The 18,459-nt window shown below is 39.9% G+C and overlaps 2 protein-coding genes across 3 annotated transcripts in view; one reads left to right on the top strand and one right to left on the bottom strand.

Moving 5' to 3' along the window:
* capn1 (calpain 1) overlaps nucleotides 1-3,511 on the bottom strand; it is a 35,383-nt gene extending 31,872 nt beyond the window's left edge. The window contains exon 1 of the mRNA XM_022221177.2: nucleotides 3,343-3,511. The gene's annotated coding sequence lies outside the window, so the exon portion shown is untranslated. The remainder of the gene's footprint in view (nucleotides 1-3,342) is intronic.
* A 488-nt stretch (nucleotides 3,512-3,999) lies between these two features.
* On the top strand, nucleotides 4,000-13,640 carry sf3b2 (splicing factor 3b, subunit 2). Of its 2 annotated transcripts, none has more exons than XM_022221175.2 (22): nucleotides 4,000-4,180; nucleotides 4,624-4,670; nucleotides 5,495-5,545; nucleotides 5,993-6,220; nucleotides 7,037-7,087; nucleotides 7,179-7,263; nucleotides 7,422-7,516; nucleotides 7,890-7,998; nucleotides 8,213-8,319; nucleotides 8,511-8,723; nucleotides 8,843-8,965; nucleotides 9,056-9,136; nucleotides 9,242-9,469; nucleotides 9,567-9,716; nucleotides 9,904-9,993; nucleotides 10,484-10,591; nucleotides 10,772-10,879; nucleotides 11,001-11,143; nucleotides 11,738-11,839; nucleotides 11,968-12,067; nucleotides 12,175-12,366; nucleotides 13,246-13,640. In XM_022221175.2, exons 1-22 carry the CDS (start codon nucleotides 4,051-4,053, stop codon nucleotides 13,315-13,317), a joined length of 2,613 nt encoding a protein of 870 aa, XP_022076867.2. In that variant the 5' UTR covers nucleotides 4,000-4,050; the 3' UTR covers nucleotides 13,318-13,640. The 2 variants fall into 2 exon arrangements, with proteins under 2 accessions (XP_022076867.2, XP_022076866.2); XM_022221174.2 differs by having other exon boundaries at nucleotides 4,001-4,180; nucleotides 8,210-8,319.
* The last annotated feature ends 4,819 nt before the right edge of the window (nucleotides 13,641-18,459 follow it).

An 18,459-nucleotide genomic window follows, 5' to 3' on the forward strand; every position in this document is an offset into this window, starting at 1 on the left:
AGAGCATGACGCTGCAGAAGCTGCTTTTCAGGGCAGCGATTTTACATTTATGACAATGATTTTGATTCAACTTCTACGTCTACTGCTAGCAGACATGCTAATACTAGAGATCCTACTACCACCTGCATGAGTACTACAAGTACCACTACTGCTTTAAGGCCACTGAAGGTACAGCTAGTAAGGCTAAAAGTGCCACCACTACTTGTACTGCTGCTACTACTATTTCTACCAATATGCCACAAAAATTATTGAATATAGACACTTTTTCCAACACTACTAAAATACAATAACAGCCTTAATTTATATCCTTTAAAAAAGTCAGTTTACACATACTACTTTGGTTTCTGCACCAAACTTCAACCTCTACTATGACTGCTGCTACTGTTACTATAATTGTGCATGTATTTCATTTTATTTCTGTCATGCATACAGAATTTAAATGCACATAAAGTGACAATGCAAAAGCATTTAGAAGAACAGAAAATAACTTTCTATAAATGGCAAACTAACGTTGTCTCATCTATATAAACACAACTTGCCACATACACCTAAAAGTTGTTTAATTTCAGATCATCAGGTTTCTTCTGCTCAACTATCTCTGATTTGCTTGAAATTTTTATATGATAAACTATTTAAAATGACACCTACTGAAGTTTAGAGTCATATATTAAGTACTTTCGAGAAAAAATATATTGTTGACATACAATATTTCATGCATTCAAGTTTAACTCTCAAAGGTAAAATCCAGAATTTCCACTGTTATTTTTCATGTCGTTTATTCAGAATCTGCAAAACTGTATTTTTCCTATGAATTTGTCACAAAAAAATCCATCTTTGCGCTCACATTAACCATACCAATACATGGTCATAAAAATTAAAAAAAACTATTTTAATGTAACTTTCATTTGCCCAGGAGTTCAAAACTGTTCACCAAATATAACTTAGAAAATACTTTTTAGAATACGGACCCCACTTGATATAATCCTTGCTTTGGAGAAGGTTTGTCATGTAGTCCTGAATCATTGTTATGTTGAGAAGTAAGAGTGAAAATAACAGATTTTTATCTTTAATTGTTCCTACGGTATTGTCGTTCAAACATAGCACAAAATTTGAATGCATTAAACAGTAAAAATGGGTCTACAGGCAATCAATAAAAATATTTTCTCTCTAAAAGCATTTGATATTTCAAGCTAAAACTTTACGGTTATCTTTCTAAATATCTGTATTTTATTTTAACTTTGCAAAAATCTGGCAAATCAGAGATGGTTGAGTAGAAACTGTCCTAAATATTTGATGATTTGAGATAAAATGACTTTTTCATAATCATTAAACCAGAAAAAACAGGTCATTTTACTAAAAAAATACAGCCTCTAACTTATCACACCAAGAGCAACAAAACTGAAAATGTCTTGAATCGTAATTCAAACAAGCCTTTCATTTTCAGAAAGAATGTTAAATTTAGTCTCTTTTGTGACTCATAGTTAACTGTAAGATAATACATATTTTTGGATTTGGGTCAAATTGCTTCACTGCAGGTTCAACCTCTTCCTTTGAAGTGTAAATACGTCTTTATGCATAAGAAAAAATTGTGTTTCGCATCATAAATATGCACTCAAAAGCAAGATTTCACACCACTGGTCCAAAGATGTCCGTGCAAAATGGACTAATGCATATCCTGCCATTACAAGATCCCATAACAACAGTCTAGCACTATATGTGACTTTGTCCCTGCACAGAACACAAACAGGTACTCCACAAGATATTTTTTTTCAGTGACTTTAATAACAATAATTAAAGAAACTGTGCATCCAGAGTAGGTGTGCTCCCATTCTTACACCCACGTTCCACCAGGCATACCAACCATGTGGTGTGTTTTTTTCCTTCTCTGCTGCATCTGATGAGGCCACACTTTGCCCAACATGAGTTCAATCTGACTGCCATGAATATTTTATTTCCCCTCACATGAGGAAAAACATTCACATACAGCCCATCCTCACACACACACAGACCTCCTCCACTTCAGTGCAGGTAGTGACATGAAGGAGAAATGACAAGCAGCAGACGACAGATGCACACTGTGAGGAGAAGCCTTCGGGCTTTTTCACCAGCAGCTACAATCCAACAACCCAAATACGGACGATAATACGGGAAAATACTCAAGATGTGTCTCTGTTGACATGCGTACTTCAACCGCTACATAGTGTCTGACACAGGCTGGTATTGAAATAACTCCAAAAGCATCTGCATGATACTTCCTGCATGACAGAGACTGGAATAAACTCAAAGTCATCTCATTACTGAGGGATAAATTACATTACATGTTATTTTTATCAAATATCATGTTTTAAGAAGCGATATAAGGAGAACACAATGTATAAAGGCCGAGATAAGAGACACACAGGGGTCAAATGAGTTGAGCGGCAGACATGGGAAGGTTTAGAAACCAGCGCCAACGTCAGTAAAGCAACAGTATGTGCCACTGCTGCTTTTTTTTCTGCTGCTGCATGTCTGAACCAAGAGTGTCAGTAGTTTCCTTCTCACGACACAACAAGGGGCTGCTTAAAGACAAGCTGATAGTAACTAAGTAATGCCTGTGGCTGTGTGTGAAGTCCAGCGTTTGTGCTATGAGTAAGCCTCTGGTGTATTTCTGCATGCAGGGTTCGTATTCCAAACAGTGTGAAATAAAATATCCAAAGTATTTGCTTTAAAGCTGTGGAGATAAATAGACCTGCATGGAAATAAGACACTCAGAGTGACTATCGGAGGGCAAATGCTGACTCTAAGACTGAAATTTTATCAAAATGTGTGACAAAACAGGTTTTAATCACACTTTAAAGCATGTGGTGCATTTAGAGGACACTCCTGAGAGGTTGACTTGTTCTACTTTTTGGACATATGTGACAACTTTTATGGTGAACATATGTCTCTGACAGATAAAAGCTCCAGACCTGGTGGTAGGTGTGGTCCCTGAGAGAAGCCACAATGTCCAGCTGTCAAACTGCAACTTTGTCAAGCTGACTAACAGAAACAGCTGGGAGCACCGACGCCTCACGATCATCTCAGACAGTCTCACATCGAGCACAAGAAATCGACGAAGGAAGAAATAACCGGGAAACACTCTTGCAGTTGTGGTTTTCCTGCTGTCGCGTTAACTGTGAGAGGTTGTTAACAGTTTTTTAAAGATTCGTTTCGCAATTCACAAACTTCAAATTCTCCTCATTAAAAAGAAAAGAAAAGAAAAGAAAAGTTAGGACTAGATTATCAAATGCATTGTAATATTCCTATCTTCCTGCGGCGCAACATAAACTGAAAGCAGTGTTGATGAAGGAGTTTTATATTTACCTGGTCGAGGGCTTCCTGAAAAAGGTCGTTATTTGGACATTCAGTGCACAACTTATGTTTCTCTCTTCCCTTCCATGTTCAGTCTAGGTCCGTCCCCTCCGCTGCTTATTATTTAGAAACGCCCTGCTGCCTCTGCCCTGATCTGTTGGATCTAATGTGCCCCTTCCACACTGCGGCTGCGCAGTGCCCGCAAGTCAGAAAACACTACACTGAAAGGAAGGGCTTCATTTTAGTGGGTTTTTGTTGTTGTTTTCAGGGCATCATATAAAGCAGTTCTGTTATTGTTGTGCAAATTCAGCTGCATTTCTGGCACTTAAAAAAGTATTTTCCCCATGTTATTGTACATGCTGACAGTGTTGGAATGTAGCTAAGTGCATTTACTCAAATATTGAAATTTATTTGATGTTTAAAAAAGAGAATTGGGTCGAATGCATTTTCGCCTCAGCCCTTAGTATTTAAACCAGACTTAAACGCTGTAAATGTAAACACAAGCCATTTCTCCTCAGCCAGTCGTTTAAAGAATGTTTTTCAATCTTTTCAACAAATTCCACAGCGCAAACACCGACATCTAGCGTCTACAATCAATATCGCTTCTCCTCTCAGACTTCATGTTCCAGCAGGCACGGCGGTTTTCCCGTCATGCATTGCGCCATTCCCGTTCTCGCGTGTCCTCCACTGCCGCCGTTGTTCCATAGAGAGAACCTCAACATGGCATCCGACGGTCCACCGGGCACCGAGTCTCTCCCGTCAGATTTAGGGAGTGCTATCGCGTCTTTGAACACATGGAGCAACCCGGAGCTTCAGGGCAAGCTTGCGGAGCTGGGAGCGCCAACTTTGGGTAAGAAAAACACCGGGAAAGCCGCGGAGAGCCCGCTAGCTTGTTGCTAACGCTAGCTAGTAGCGTTTAAACGCGTTACTTCCGTTACAGTGAGATAAAGCTAGGCCTGCAGTCTGTTTACACTCTATTATATACATGTTAATAGATTGACGAATATAATGCGTTATATTATAACCAGTGCGACGCAGCTGCAGTAATATCAACGGTATTAGGTTGGAGTGGTCAGGTTCAATAGTGTAGCCCAGTTGTTTAGCTACTCTGCTAACTTTCATGGTCAGTTTTGCACTTGTCAGGGTTAGCCTACTTTTTTGTTCATGTTCAAAGTGTAATTAAGATCTGTGTTATCGTGTCAAAATATGTGCACACTTATTACACACATACAGTCATGTGTTGTCTCACTTTTGTTTTTTATAAATTTTCTGACTTACTTTCCCTTCCCCCAGGTCCCAGAGAGGAGCTGATTGACAGACTGAAGGGCTACATGATGCAGGTAAATACATGATCAGATTGAGTGCTTTGTTTTACTCGGCAAACTCTAATTTCCATTGTTGCTTTAGAGCACCTGAATCTCGTCCCCTGTTAATCATTACCCTGTTGCTCGGTGCCAATGCACATCACAATACCCGTCTTAATGTAATCGGTAAACATTTGCTTTGTATGTGGATGTATTTTAAATAACTGTAGCTTTCTTTCTACTGTTAATGACTTTTCAGGCTACATACAAGTAGGCTGTAACAAAATAAGTAAAGTTTTTGCCATTTATCTGCTCCTTAGACATTTTGACTGCCTTTTTACTACAATCAGTAATATTGTACTCATTGCTGTTGAGGTCAAGGTGATAAAATAGTATTGACGTGTGCTGGAAATAAACACTAAATTAATTAAGAAAACTGTGCAAAAGAATGTTCGATGGTTTCACTTAAATGCATCAGATGTGAACCACCATGAAAGCACAGAATGAAAACACTTTGAATAAGCCTTAAATGTTCTTTTTGCCTGGTTCATAACAGCCTATCATATCCCTTGATGATGGAGATTCTTTGCTCTACATCACTCTCCCCAAGGCTGTTGTGTAGATTTCAAACAGGGTACTAATCAGAATGGTTGGTAGGGACTGCTAACTGCCCTTGCAAGATGCGTCACAAGATCTGAAAACACCCACCACCCAGTCACCCCCTCCACCTTAGCAACACACTCATCCTTTGATAACGATGCTAAAGTGGTTATGTAAAATAAAACAAACTTACTGTCATGACAATTGTTTTTTGCATCGTCTTTTATTCATTTGTTGTGCATGCATGTTTTCTTTTTCAGACTGGGATTCTCCTCAGCAAACCAAATGATGACAAATCAATGGGCTCCCAGGTAAACACTCAATAAGTCATAGTAAAGACGCTGTTGTCTGAATGGGATCTCTACATGTGGTTTGGCAGTGTTTCAACATACTGTCTTTAACCAAATAGTCATTTTACTGTGTATTGCTTAATTTCAGGCATTTAGCAACATATTTACAATGTTTTATGATGATGTTACAGGAGAGTATGTTTCATTTTATGAGCAGTGCCACTCTTTGTAGAACTATGTCAAATCTGAGTTATTAAAAGTTAATTTGACAAATCAATAGTAATTATCAAAGATAAGAGCAGAAAAGTATCTGGTTATATTTTATTTTTGCACAGTGTTTCATTGAGCACCTTAATATAAGTTAGTTTGCTGACATGTACTGAATTAAGCCAAACAGCCTAAATATAGGTTAATTCCACACCCTCACATTTGCCATTCTTCTCAGTGTGACCTGCATTTCCTCCTCAGATGCAAGGTATCCCTCCTATTCCCCCGATGCCCATGCCACCCATGCCTCCTGGTATGGGTATGCTCCAGGCTATGAGCATGATGCCTGGAGGCCCCCCTCCACCTGGCATACACATGGGCATGGAGCACCCAGGTTTACCCCCTCCCGGCCTCTCGCAGGACGATCAGCTGAAGATGGTTCAGCAGAGAGCCGCCATGGTGCTACAGCAGGAGGAGAGGGCAAAGCAGGTGAGACGAGTGACCCACAAATTTACTGTCCATGGAATTTAATTATGATCTTTAGTTTGCCTTGAAAACACAAAATAAGGTGAAGACATAGGAGTCAGTTTAGGGGGGGACGGTGGGGATGTGTTCCCCCCACTTTTTGTCAGGGGTCATTTTGTCTCCAACACATTCAAATTCTTCACATGTAAGCCGTTGTAAACCCAGTTATTTACAGTAGTATAGAAAATTCCGACGCTCCTGAACGCACCATCCGCACTCGGCCGAGAGTTGCACAGACATGCAGCACACCTTCGTGAGGTTAAAAAAAAAAGTGCAGATGCAAAATTTGCGCCCATGCCAAGTGGAAGCTCCGACCAGAGGCGTGCAGGGGCAAAATTTCGGCCCGGGAGAATTAGTACTATAGCGGCCCACAGACCCCTCTACCTGCATGTACCGATAGCTCAACAGGATGAGCTTCTGCCTTTGGTTTGGTGGTTGTGAGTTCGAACCCAGCTTGTGGCATTTTGCCGCCGTTCTTCGACATTTTCTCAAAGTGCTGTGGTCTCCATCCCCCCCACTTTTAAAAACAAACTGATGCCCTTGGGTGAAGATGATTAGTTTGTGAGTAAACAAGCATCAACATATCTGGTTTTAGTAAGCAAATGACAAGAAAAATATTTTATGAGATGTATTACAGGTGATAGCCGCAGGAGGAAAGTTTCAGTAAATTTAAGCAATGTAGTGGATACATACGAGTGATAAAATGCAGGACTACGATCAGAAAATATTTACATTTTCTTTTGCCAATGTGTAATCATTATTTCTTTGTGGTTGTCATAGGGGGATACCCGTGTCATGGATGAACAGGATCTTCTGGAGCAGCAGAAAAGGGTAAGACGATGAAGATAGTTGAATGATTTCTAAATGTTTTAACACTGACAGTAAAGTTTTTCATTCTTCTGTGTCTCTCCTCTTATATCAGGCTGCAGTACTGCTGGAACAGGAGCGTCAGCAGGAAATTGCCAAGCTGCAGCCCAGAGGCATGCCCACTGTCAGCGTAGTGAGAGGTTTGCAAAGACAGAGTTTTAAAAATATTTCCTGGAATAGTTGGTCTTAAAGTGATATTAATTGCTGTCAGGAAAGATTTCAGTCTTCCACAAGAGATTTAGGCAAGCAGTTTTAATGTGACAGTTTAGAAGTAAATCATCACTTTTTAATGTTTCAGGTTTGGATCCTCGTGGGCCTCTGCCTCCAGGTGTCACCATGTTGCCGACCCAGAAACAGAGAGTTCCTCCTCCTCCAGGAGAGGATAACAGAGAAGTAAGCAAACTTTCCCCCCTATGTTGGTTACTTCAGTCTTCTCTGAAGCTCTTGTCCAATAGCACAGGCTGTATGCACTGTCATGTTGTTGTACACTTTTGCAGAAAACTTATGGACATAGATTTTGTTTATTTTTGATGACAAAACATTGCTATAGCTGTACTGTCCATTTGATTTGGTTAAATCTTCCATCTTATTTTGCAAATGTCCAAAGTAAGCTCTTCTTCCCTTTGCTCTCAATTGCTTGCATTATGTGTGGTCAAAGTTCAGCTGAAAGAAAGAGAGAGGTTGTTTTTCTTTTCATTGATTGAAAGCAGAGACTATCTTGTGATTCACTATGTCCTAATTACAAGTTGTTTTGGTTCCATTCCAGACCTGGCAGAGTGAGGAAGTGGGTGTCAGCGGACCCAAGATCCCTCAGGCTCTGGAGAAGATCCTCCAGCTGAAGGAGATCAGACAGGAGCAGCTCACTGATCCTGCAGGTCAGCACAGCTACCGGCTAGTGAGCTGCTACTGAAACATCGACATTCGTTTTTACAATTTTTTTCTGTAGTGTAAGCTTTGACAGATAAACAGTGATTGCTACCTGAATTAATCCCATTTCAAAGATGTTAAGCTGGAGCTTTATTTTTTTTTATTAGGAGTGACATTGGAGTTTGATTACCACAACCTTTGACCTTCCTTTTCTTTCAGAAGAAGAGGATGAAGACGATGACGAGGGAGCAGAGATGGACATGAATAATTCCTCTGGACCGGTCATGTCTGAGACGGAAGATGATGACAGCCAGATATCTAAAAAAGATGTAAGCCTACTCTTTACGTGTGCGCTAGTCCCCTCTATGAGACTGCATCACAAATCTGTACTTTCAGAAATTAACTTTTATGGTAATTGCTGTTACTGTGACACTTTAAAATGTGATAATCCAGGTGCAAATGTTTTATTGCAGCTGTTGGAACAAGCCTTTTGAATTTATAAATGAACTTTTTTTTCCAGAAAAACCGCCGACGTAGGAATCGCAAGAAGAAGAGCAAGAAGAAGCGAGCGCAGGAAAAGAAGGAGCAAGCAGAGCAGCAGAAGAAGGAGGGTGGCGAAAAAGAAAAGGAGAAAGAAAAAGATCCAGAGGTGGAGATCGAGTATGTCACAGAAGAGCCGGAGATTTACGACCCCAACTACATCTTCTTCAAAAGGATTTTTGAGGCATTTAAGGTGACTTCAGCTCACTGTTAACATACTGTACTACAGGTTTAAGTGTGTTGTACACTTGTACTATTAACATTTGCTTTGATTTTGCTCTAATGCAGTCCTTCTTTTCTTCTCTTCTCTAGTTGACTGATGATGTGAAGAAAGAAAAGGAGAAGGAGCCTGAGAAGGCAGAAAAACAGGAGACAGCTGTGCTGCGGAAAAAGGGATTTGAGGAGGAGAAGAAAGACAGTGACGACAGTGATGAGGTTTGAATTTGCTCCCATCTGTTAGGAAAACAGAGCAGAAAAATCCTGTTTGGTTGTGTGTTAAACATTTAAAATATTTTTCATTTACAGGAGGTCAGACCAGATGTACCTAAACTGTCCAAGAAGAAGCTGAGGAGGATGAACAGACTGACTGTGGCTGAACTCAAACAGGTAAATTTCCACTTTTTTGTTGCAGTCTTAACCCAAGGAAGTTTTCATGCTAACAGATGTTTTTCAAGACAAGTATTAATGAAAGCCTTTGCCGTTTTCTTCCAGCTGGTGGCTCGTCCAGATGTGGTGGAGATGCATGATGTGACAGCCCAGGAGCCCAAGCTGCTGGTCCACTTAAAGGCCACCAGGAACACGGTGCCGGTGCCCAGACACTGGTGCTTCAAACGAAAGTATCTGCAGGGGAAGAGAGGTATAGAGAAGCCTCCGTTTGAGCTGCCTGAGTTCATCAAGAGGACAGGAATCCAGGAGATGAGGGAGGCTCTGCAGGAGAAGGTTGGTAGCCTTTCAACATTCTCTATTCTTGTTTTAACTTTCTATCAGATCAGTTCCTGCGTGATTAATGAATTGCTTCTTGTTTGTCCATTTGCAGGAAGACGCCAAAACTATGAAAACCAAAATGAGAGAGAAGGTTCGTCCCAAGATGGGAAAGATCGACATCGACTACCAGAAGCTTCACGATGCCTTCTTCAAATGGCAGATCAAACCCAAGCTCACTATCCATGGAGACCTTTACTATGAGGTAAAAGATTCATGGGAATTCAAGCATTTCCTACATTACTCCGACAGTAAAGTCTTCATACCTAATCTGGAGAAGTACTTACATTTATTACTGTGAAATGAATAATGACGGTGCTGCTACACGCACTTTTTCCTGTAGTGGATCGTTTAATGACCCATTTTCTATGTGCCTTTTTGTGCCTCTGCAGGGTAAAGAATTTGAAACTCGCCTAAAGGAGAAAAAACCAGGGGATCTGTCTGATGAGCTGCGTATTGCTTTGGGCATGCCAGTTGGACCTGTAAGTTCAATTAGTTTTATAAGAACTTGTGATTTAACTGAGCTAAAATACATAAAGCCGCAACCACTTAGCTCACCTTTGAAATTTAACGACAAATATGATCGTATACATGCAGACTTGTACAGTGTAGTATAAATGGGACAGCCTGCAGTGCCAAAAATATATTAACTGTGCTGTTGTTTGTCTTATTGTGGCTGTGTTTTTAATCCTGCTGTTGTGTCGTTTAACCTATTATCTTGTTATGCAACGCTCACTGGTGTTGCTGTTAATATGTAAATGAAAATAAAGAAAATAAATCTCCCGTGAGACGAGACGTGACACGACTTGTTTACAGCAACGTTTTTTTTTCTGCAGGAAGCATCAATAGACACTTAGAAATGTATTTATGTAGCATATTTTTTAGGTGAAGTGAACCCTCAGAGAACAGATTCACTCAGTAAAGAAACGATACTCTTCATTCAGCTTATACTCAGTTTCTCTTCTTCTCTAGAACGCCCACAAGGTGCCGCCTCCCTGGTTGATAGCCATGCAGAGGTACGGCCCCCCTCCCTCCTACCCCAACCTCAAGATCCCCGGACTCAACTCCCCCATCCCAGAGGTAAGAACATATATTGCTCTATATTTTAAAAATGGTGTGTTCAACCTTTCTGTACTACCCAAGTAAAGCATTAACAAATGATCTGATCTGTGTATTTATACAGATAAATGCCTGTTGGCATGTGTAGTTTTTGCTGTCTATGTGTTATTGTCCTCTCAATGTTGTTTTTCTGTTTATCAGAACTGTACTTTTGGTTATCATGCTGGAGGCTGGGGGAAGCCGCCGGTAGATGAGATGGGCAAACCCCTTTACGGTGACGTGTTTGGGACCAACTCTGCAGACTTCCAGGTCAGGATTACGTAAACATTTGACTACATTAAAAAACAACAACAACAGAAAATACGACAATTCAAGATTCTTACAGGCTCTGTACACAGCATTTTGATCGAGATGTGTTTTCTGTGTCCAGGCTAAAGCGGAGGAGGAGGAGGTGGACCACACACCGTGGGGAGAGCTGGAGCCTTCAGACGAGGAATCATCAGAGGAAGAGGAGGAGGAGGAGAGCGATGAGGAGAAGCCAGACGAAACGGGATTCTTCACACCAGCAGACAGGTACTTAATATGCAAATTAGGCTCTACAAAAATGAATACATCTTGAAGAGTCTCTTTCCAAATTAAATGTTTTTTTTTTACGTCTTCTGTTTACGCAAATGAATAAATCCAAATTAAGGAAAACCTTTGCTTTTATCCAAAATATAGGCATCAAACATAAAAATAGTCATGTTGCTAAATTCTTCCAAGAATTATTTTAAAGGAGCTGCAAGATTAAAAGCCAGTTTTCCATTATTCTCATCAATGCAGAGACATGAGCTGAATACACTAGCCTTAAAACCATTACCATAATTTACCATGTAATTATAAGATCTACTGACCTGTGAACTTGGGTGGAAAAGGCCCCATTGTGATTCCTGTTTAACAAGGTATGCTGGTTTAGTTGATGAGTGTTTAACTTTTCTGTGATTATCTCGTAGTGCAGTGCATGACTGTATGTGCACTCTCAGTCTGTCATTTGAGCTTTTATGTACAAAAGGTTGATTGAGGCTATTTATGCCCACTGGTTTCTGTTTTTTTAAGGCTTAATATTGATCCAATCCTGAAATCACACACTGGTGAACTCATGGTGTTGTCTCATTTTGTGTGTTTCAGTGGTCTGATCACCCCTGGAGGCTTCTCATCAGTACCTGCCGGCATGGAGACCCCAGAGCTGATTGAGCTGAGGAAGAAGAAGATCGAGGAGGCCATGGATGGGTGAGTGTCACTCTGTGCCGCTGTTTACTTCAACATTTAATTTCATTTTGCATGGAAAAAGAGTGGTGAGAAAAATGCCACCAAAAACCTTAATGACTTGTGTGTTTGACATGTTCTTGCGTTCATAGAAATGAGACACCACAGCTGTTCACTGTTCTCCCGGAAAGACGAACCGGCCCCGTAGGACAAGCCATGATGGCCTCAACACACATTTACGAGATGTCAGGGGTAAGGCTAAATAGGCCGAAATAAAATAAAAACGCTGCAGTGTTCTGTCATGGTAGCTGTACCAACTCTCCTTGTCCTCTGCTTTTATTTTTCCTGTTTTTCTTTAGGCCATGGCGGGTCGTAAGGCGGGTGGAGGGCAGGAGTCACAGGGTGTGGAGGTGGCTCTGGCCCCTGAGGAGTTGGAGCTGGACCCCATGGCCATGACGCAGAAGTATGAGGAGCATGTCAGAGAGCAGCAGGCCCAGGTGGAGAAGGAGGACTTCAGTGACATGGTGGCTGAACACGCCGCCAAACAGAAGGTACTGCAGCACAGAATCACGGTCATTTAATCCCATTTAAACATTTTCCCTTCATGTAAATATTCTTTTCTGTTCCTTATTGTTGGCTTATAAATAGTATTCCAGTATATAGTAGTGCTGCACCTAATAGCTAACATTAGTTTTAGTCAGCTAAGCTTTGATTGGTCGGATGAGTCCATATGAAGGAAGAACAGTCACTTCCAGACACTATAGCTTTTACATCGCTCATATCTGATATGTTGTGCACAAAATCCCAGGTGTGTGATCTTTTCAAAGTGTAAAATAAGACCTCAAGAAAGTGACATTTTGCTGGTGTTTTTGCAGCTTGCTTTATGAGCTACGTCTTTTGTGTCTCTCTGTAATGTAGCACAGCGATAACAGTGTTAGCTCAGCTTACTTTCTCAACCCTGGAACTCCTCCTGACATGCCACAGAGTAGTACTTGACATCTAGTTGACACATTTCTTGAATTTACGATAAGCGGGTGACTGGGACAGGGCTCATATAAACCCACTTCCTTGAGGCTGTTACTGCTGCTCTAAAGTCTGATTCGTATTTCTCTGGCAAGCCGAAAGTTCACGTTTTGTGCAGCAGAAATGTGCTACAAATATAGAAATGAAGAGCTGCCATTGCTACAATAGTTCATACTAAAAATAACAACAGTTAAATGAAAAAGCAAATGCAGTTGTTTTAGGAAATGGCTTTTATTTTTTTTTTAAAGCTCACTTGATTAGCAGGTCTGGCCTGTGAAGTAAAAGCATGTGACTCTGCAGGAGTTCTATTAATAAACTGAAGGAAAGTGGGAGTTTACTGTCATTTCAGTTGAATATTAATAGCCTCTCCCCCTCCTCCCCGTCTCTCCTTTCTTGTCACCCAACAGCAAAAAAAGAGGAAGGCCCAGCCCCAGGACACACGAGGCGGCGCCAAGAAATACAAAGAGTTCAAGTTCTAGAGGAGAAACGTCGAGGCTGAGCGCAGCGAGAGGTGGCCGCAACAGGAAATGAAAGAGGAAGACACAAACTCGGATTTCAATTTCAGCGGATGCAGACTGCAGCATCAATCATCTGTTAGACCAGAAACAGTAAATACATCCTTTGTTCCTTTTTACAACTATAAATCGACAGTGTTGTCCTGACGCGTCTTATGTCATCAGTGTCACAGAAGAATGGTGGTGTTTGTCCTCCGTTTAACTCTAATTTTTAGGTCTTGGTTATTTTTTCATTGTAGCCATGTTTTTTTTCTGTTTTTTTGTAAATAAATGAAGTGATGGCGCGAGTTGACGGCTGTACCTCCCTGAGGTTACATTTGATTCCATTTCATCACGTTGGGGGGGGATTTCACTTACATGGGTAATCACATGCTGGTGGTAAAATGCAAGGTATTTTCCAAGTCTGAGTCAGCTGATCCAGATCTTGGCTGAGACACAGTGACTTCAGACTGAGAGGAAGGAAAAAGAGAGCTTACTTTGCACTGTAATAATAACTATTACGATACACATGGGGCCGATGCTGCCATATGAAGCTGCTGAACTGTGTCCTCCTTGCTGTTTGTTGGTGGGGTTTCTTTAGCTGTCTAGTCTGAGATAAGGAAAGTATTGGTGGCTTTAGGGATGAGAGCAGTCCAGGTTCCAAGCAAATTTTATACCAAAGCTAAAAACAAGCAAGATCCCTTCAGTAAGACTAGTTTTAGGCTAAATAAATTTAAATTTTCTCCACCAGGATTATTGCACACATCTGGGAGCAATGAAATGGCTTTAAAAAATCTTTAGACCACAATATAGGGAAGAAATATTTGAAGAAACAGGAGCAGAAAGCAATAACATTTTGTATTAAATAGTGAAACCATGTGGTTGTTGCTCAGTCCATAACTTTGTAATAGTATTTTTATGTAAGCTGAGATGAATATAAAGACTAGAAACATGAAGAAAAGACTAGTTTGTGTCTGTCTGATGACAGCAAAGCCCAAAGTCAGCACCTCTAAAGCTCACTACTAAAGGATTTGTTTGTTTAATGACCAAATGAAGTGTAATTTTTTAAAATTCACCACCGTGGATGGACGTCCTGGGGCAAATGTATCACGGTTAAAACTCCATTTAACAGCACGCACAATCAGAGTATAAATTTCATGGGTGCACTTAGTATCTTCATGATGCCTTCGTCGGATCAGTTGCCATGGTAACACTGTTATGATCTCAGCTTGACGAAGATGTCAGGGGAGCACCATATGCACAGGTCACCTGAGGATTATTGCCTCAGACTTTAATGTAATGAGTCATTAATTCTCACAAACACACGGAGAGTGGCAGCGGCGAGGTGGAGTTTCCACAGCTAGGGGGCAGTAGAGGACTCTGAGCCGGGCTGAGTCTGGGAAGCACAGTGACCTAAATAAGCTGCAGCAGCTACATGCTGACTCGGTCACTGGTACACAAGCTCTCACATGGAGCAACAGCCTGCTCAAATCAAATCCCTCGACCGTTATAAAAGACATGAAAATAGCACCTATAGCGGCAGTAATGTGGAGCTGTGTGGACAGGTGACTGCAGCAGGTGGTGTTATTTCTCATGTATTGCATAGTGTGACAGTATTGTGGATGAGGCCTGTGCATGTTCTGGATGCAAATATACAATGCGGTGTTTCAAGACATCTTTAGCTTTGTGACTGAAATTTGACGTTACATGCAGTGTACTGAAAAGCGCTCAAAATTCAAACATTCATTCTCTGTTAAGCCCAAATTATTTGTAACAATGCAATTTTACTTTGGTGAATTTAACACTCGCTAAAGAAACGGTAAAATATGCAATGCACAGGTAATATTTACTGTATTGGAGATGATACAATTAGGGAAGTTAGTGAAAAGAAAAATTTATCTGCTTTTATTTTGTTGATCATATTTCTGTCACAAAATACCAAAAAAAAAATTGCTGGTTCTAGCTTCTTTAATGTCAATTTTGGATCATTATCAAAGTAATGCAAATACAAGGAAAGTTTAAATCCTCTTCAAACATACATACATGCACTGTGCATCTACTTTGTAAATATGTTAGTAGCTCCTCCATATTCTGCCCTGTAAAGTAGAAGTTTAATTGTGTTGCGTAAGATGTGGTGTAATTGACTCTGACGTGGGGATTTGGAGCCCGTGCAGTGTCACTTGATGACTTGGCAGATTTGGGGCGCTGTGCGAAAAAGTAACCCGGGATTATCCAGTGGCCATGTTTTAATCTGCTTGATTCTAATCTCTTTATCAATGGCAGGAGCTGGCGGTGAGAGAAGCCTGTTAAAAAGAGCAGAGCGGGTCGCAGTGCATTTAAGTCATTCAGCAGATTATCCAAAAATCAAGCAGCATGATGCTACTTCATGCTGTAGCGCAGGAACGAAAACTTGCAAACACTTTAATCTTCACTTCCTATTTACATATTTAACATACAATAAATGATTTCTAGCACTCTTGTTCCAACATTTAATACTAGTAGCTGTTGTCTTTGTGTTGCATCCTTACTACCAGTAGTTACAAGATCTCCTACTCTGAAATCTCAATCTAATATCCACTCATTTTAGTAAATATTTATCCAATTTTCCATCAACCTCTGAATGCATCATAATCTTTTTGACTAAAACATGCCTCCAACAGATTTTTTCCATCAGTGTCAGGAACATTTCAAGCGCATCATGCTGCTGTAAGTCCCCGATCACAGCTGTGATAATCTGCCTATGGAGAGACGTCAAAGTGATGGCAGCCAGCTGTGCGGTGACGTTGCCATTAGGTCACCTTCTGATTCATATTCCGATTCGGAAATTACACTCGGAGCCCTGCCTTTGTCACCTGAGGGTGCAAAACGCTGCGCCCGTTTCACGCTGCACTGACAGGCGGCCAAACGCTGGGAGAGATGCAGCGTTGGTGCTTGTTTCGCGGGGAAAAGGGTGGAGCTGGCGGTTACAAAGGTAAACAAAAGTGGAAGAAAAGCATTTGTGTATCTTTTGTGTGAATGTGTTTTTAGTGTTGTGGCATGACACCACATGTAAGCTACATTTAACCACATAATCAGCTGTAGAATGAGTAAAATCTCTGCTCACTGTAATATCAGGTCTCAACAAGTTACGTGCATGAAACAAAAGCAAGCTGAATTCACAGACCATAACCGGTTTTGCACCTTTGTAAATCTGCTTGCTCACAGCAGCAGCTGAAAGAGTGTGTGTGCGTGTGACTAATGGGATTCATTTCAGCCACACCTGAGGCTCCAGTCAGTGGCCAATATGTGCAAAAGCAGCACAATTCACAAATTTACCTGCACCGATCCCCCAGTGAAACGCCAGAATATATATTGTTTTCCTGCATAAAGCTTTTGCTCTAGTGCTGTATAATTTAAATACAATACTGATGTAAAATAAAACCAGTGGATGATGGGTAAATATTAGCTCTGAATTTATCTATAGCTTTAATCAATATACTCTCAAGGAGGAAGAGATGTTTTCCCACTGTGTTTCATTGGTGTTAATCATCTGTTTGATTAGTTTGTGTAATGATAACCTCTGACAAAATTCTATTATGTGGGTTAAACATGCCACTTGCACACAGGTCAGTCTGTTTATGGGTATTTTCCAGTACTGGTTTCAGACAGGCTTGAGACAGATTTCAAACTGGCTGTTACCTCAAAGCAGCAAATACAGAGCATTTTAGACAGTTTTCTTGGTATTTTTTAAAAATTTTATGTGGGAAAATAGTGAATACTGGTGCACATTTTGATTATATAGTATTAAATACACTCAGAATATACACTGTACTATGCAACATTACCATGTATAAAAGTAGATGTCAGAAAGTATAAATGTAAAATAAGGGGGAAAGAATCCAATCAGTTTAAATAAGGTAAACAGAAACAGAGAAGCAGTGTGCATTAGTAGTCTGTAGTTTTTTTTTTAAACACCACCACACCTGACAAAACACGCTAGTCACATGCAGTACTGTACAGATGACAGGTTGCACAGAATAAAGCCTCAGTACTCAGGTCTGCCCACGATGTAACACTGGAATAGAAACACTGATACACATGTTCTTGGCCTGTCCGTGCCTACCTTAATATTCTATACTCCAGGTGCTTAATGACATTACAGGAATAACCATCCCTGCAGAACCAGGAGTCATCCTGCTGGGAATGGTCCGCACTCATATAGCACCTTTGAAAGCCTGGAAGACACTTCCATGATAAAAGCTAATGGAAAAAATGTATTAGAATCACGTATGTCACAGCCAACTAATGTACTGCCGTGCAAACGAAAGATACTTAGATTTGCTAGCTGCACAGAATACAAAGGTAATGTACCACATGAAGTGATTGATCTGGCTTATATGTGATTATGTGTTAGTAGATTGTTGCATTGTTCAGCAAAGACACACTATATTAATAAGATAATAGTATTAAAGTAAAAATGATGACAAATATTTCACAAAATAATCCCTCTCACTTGATTTAATTCAGCCAGTCTTATTAAAATACAGCTGAATCAACTAGCAAACTGCAGCACATTATATTTTAAGAAAGGCATTTAAAAAAAATCTGTCCCAAAATACACATTTAAAATAAAAAATTATAATTCAGTGAATTTAAAACTGAAATAATTAAAAATGTTTTGCAAAATCTCTCTCATGTAATTGCAATTCAGTGCTGTATTCAAATGCTAAATAAGCTAAATAAGCTAGCAAAATATGCTGCACATTATATTATGTTATAAGCAAGGTATTAAAAATCAATCAGAAAAAAAATATTTGAAATGATGAGAAAAATATTATTTAGTAGTTTAAAATGGAAATATAGCAAATATATATTCTCAATTTAATTCAGTGATATAGCTAATATTAGATAACGCTAAATGAACTAGCAAACTATGCAGGCTGTGATATTATATTGTAAGCATTAAAAATATATCACAAAATATATGTAAAATAATAAAAAGTAATAATATGTACAACAACAACGATAGCAATTTTTGAATATTTTTATTCTTAATAAATTTAAATCGACTAAATCAGTATTGTTATTACTCTGTCAATTTAAATTAAAAATACAGAAACTAATTAAAAAATAATAACTCAGTTAGCC

This window comes from Acanthochromis polyacanthus, chromosome 23 (genome assembly GCF_021347895.1).
Source record: "Acanthochromis polyacanthus isolate Apoly-LR-REF ecotype Palm Island chromosome 23, KAUST_Apoly_ChrSc, whole genome shotgun sequence".
Classification (NCBI taxonomy): Eukaryota; Metazoa; Chordata; class Actinopteri; family Pomacentridae; genus Acanthochromis; species Acanthochromis polyacanthus.

Coding starts and splice junctions, on each gene's coding strand:
- sf3b2 (XM_022221174.2), top strand. CDS start 4,051: ATGGCATCCGACGGTCCACCGGGCACCGAGTCTCTCCCGTCAGATTTA. Junction 8,320..8,510: donor GCCAGATATCTAAAAAAGAT/GTAAGCCTACTC, acceptor TTTTTTTTCCAG/AAAAACCGCCGACGTAGGAA. Junction 12,367..13,245: donor AACACGCCGCCAAACAGAAG/GTACTGCAGCAC, acceptor GTCACCCAACAG/CAAAAAAAGAGGAAGGCCCA.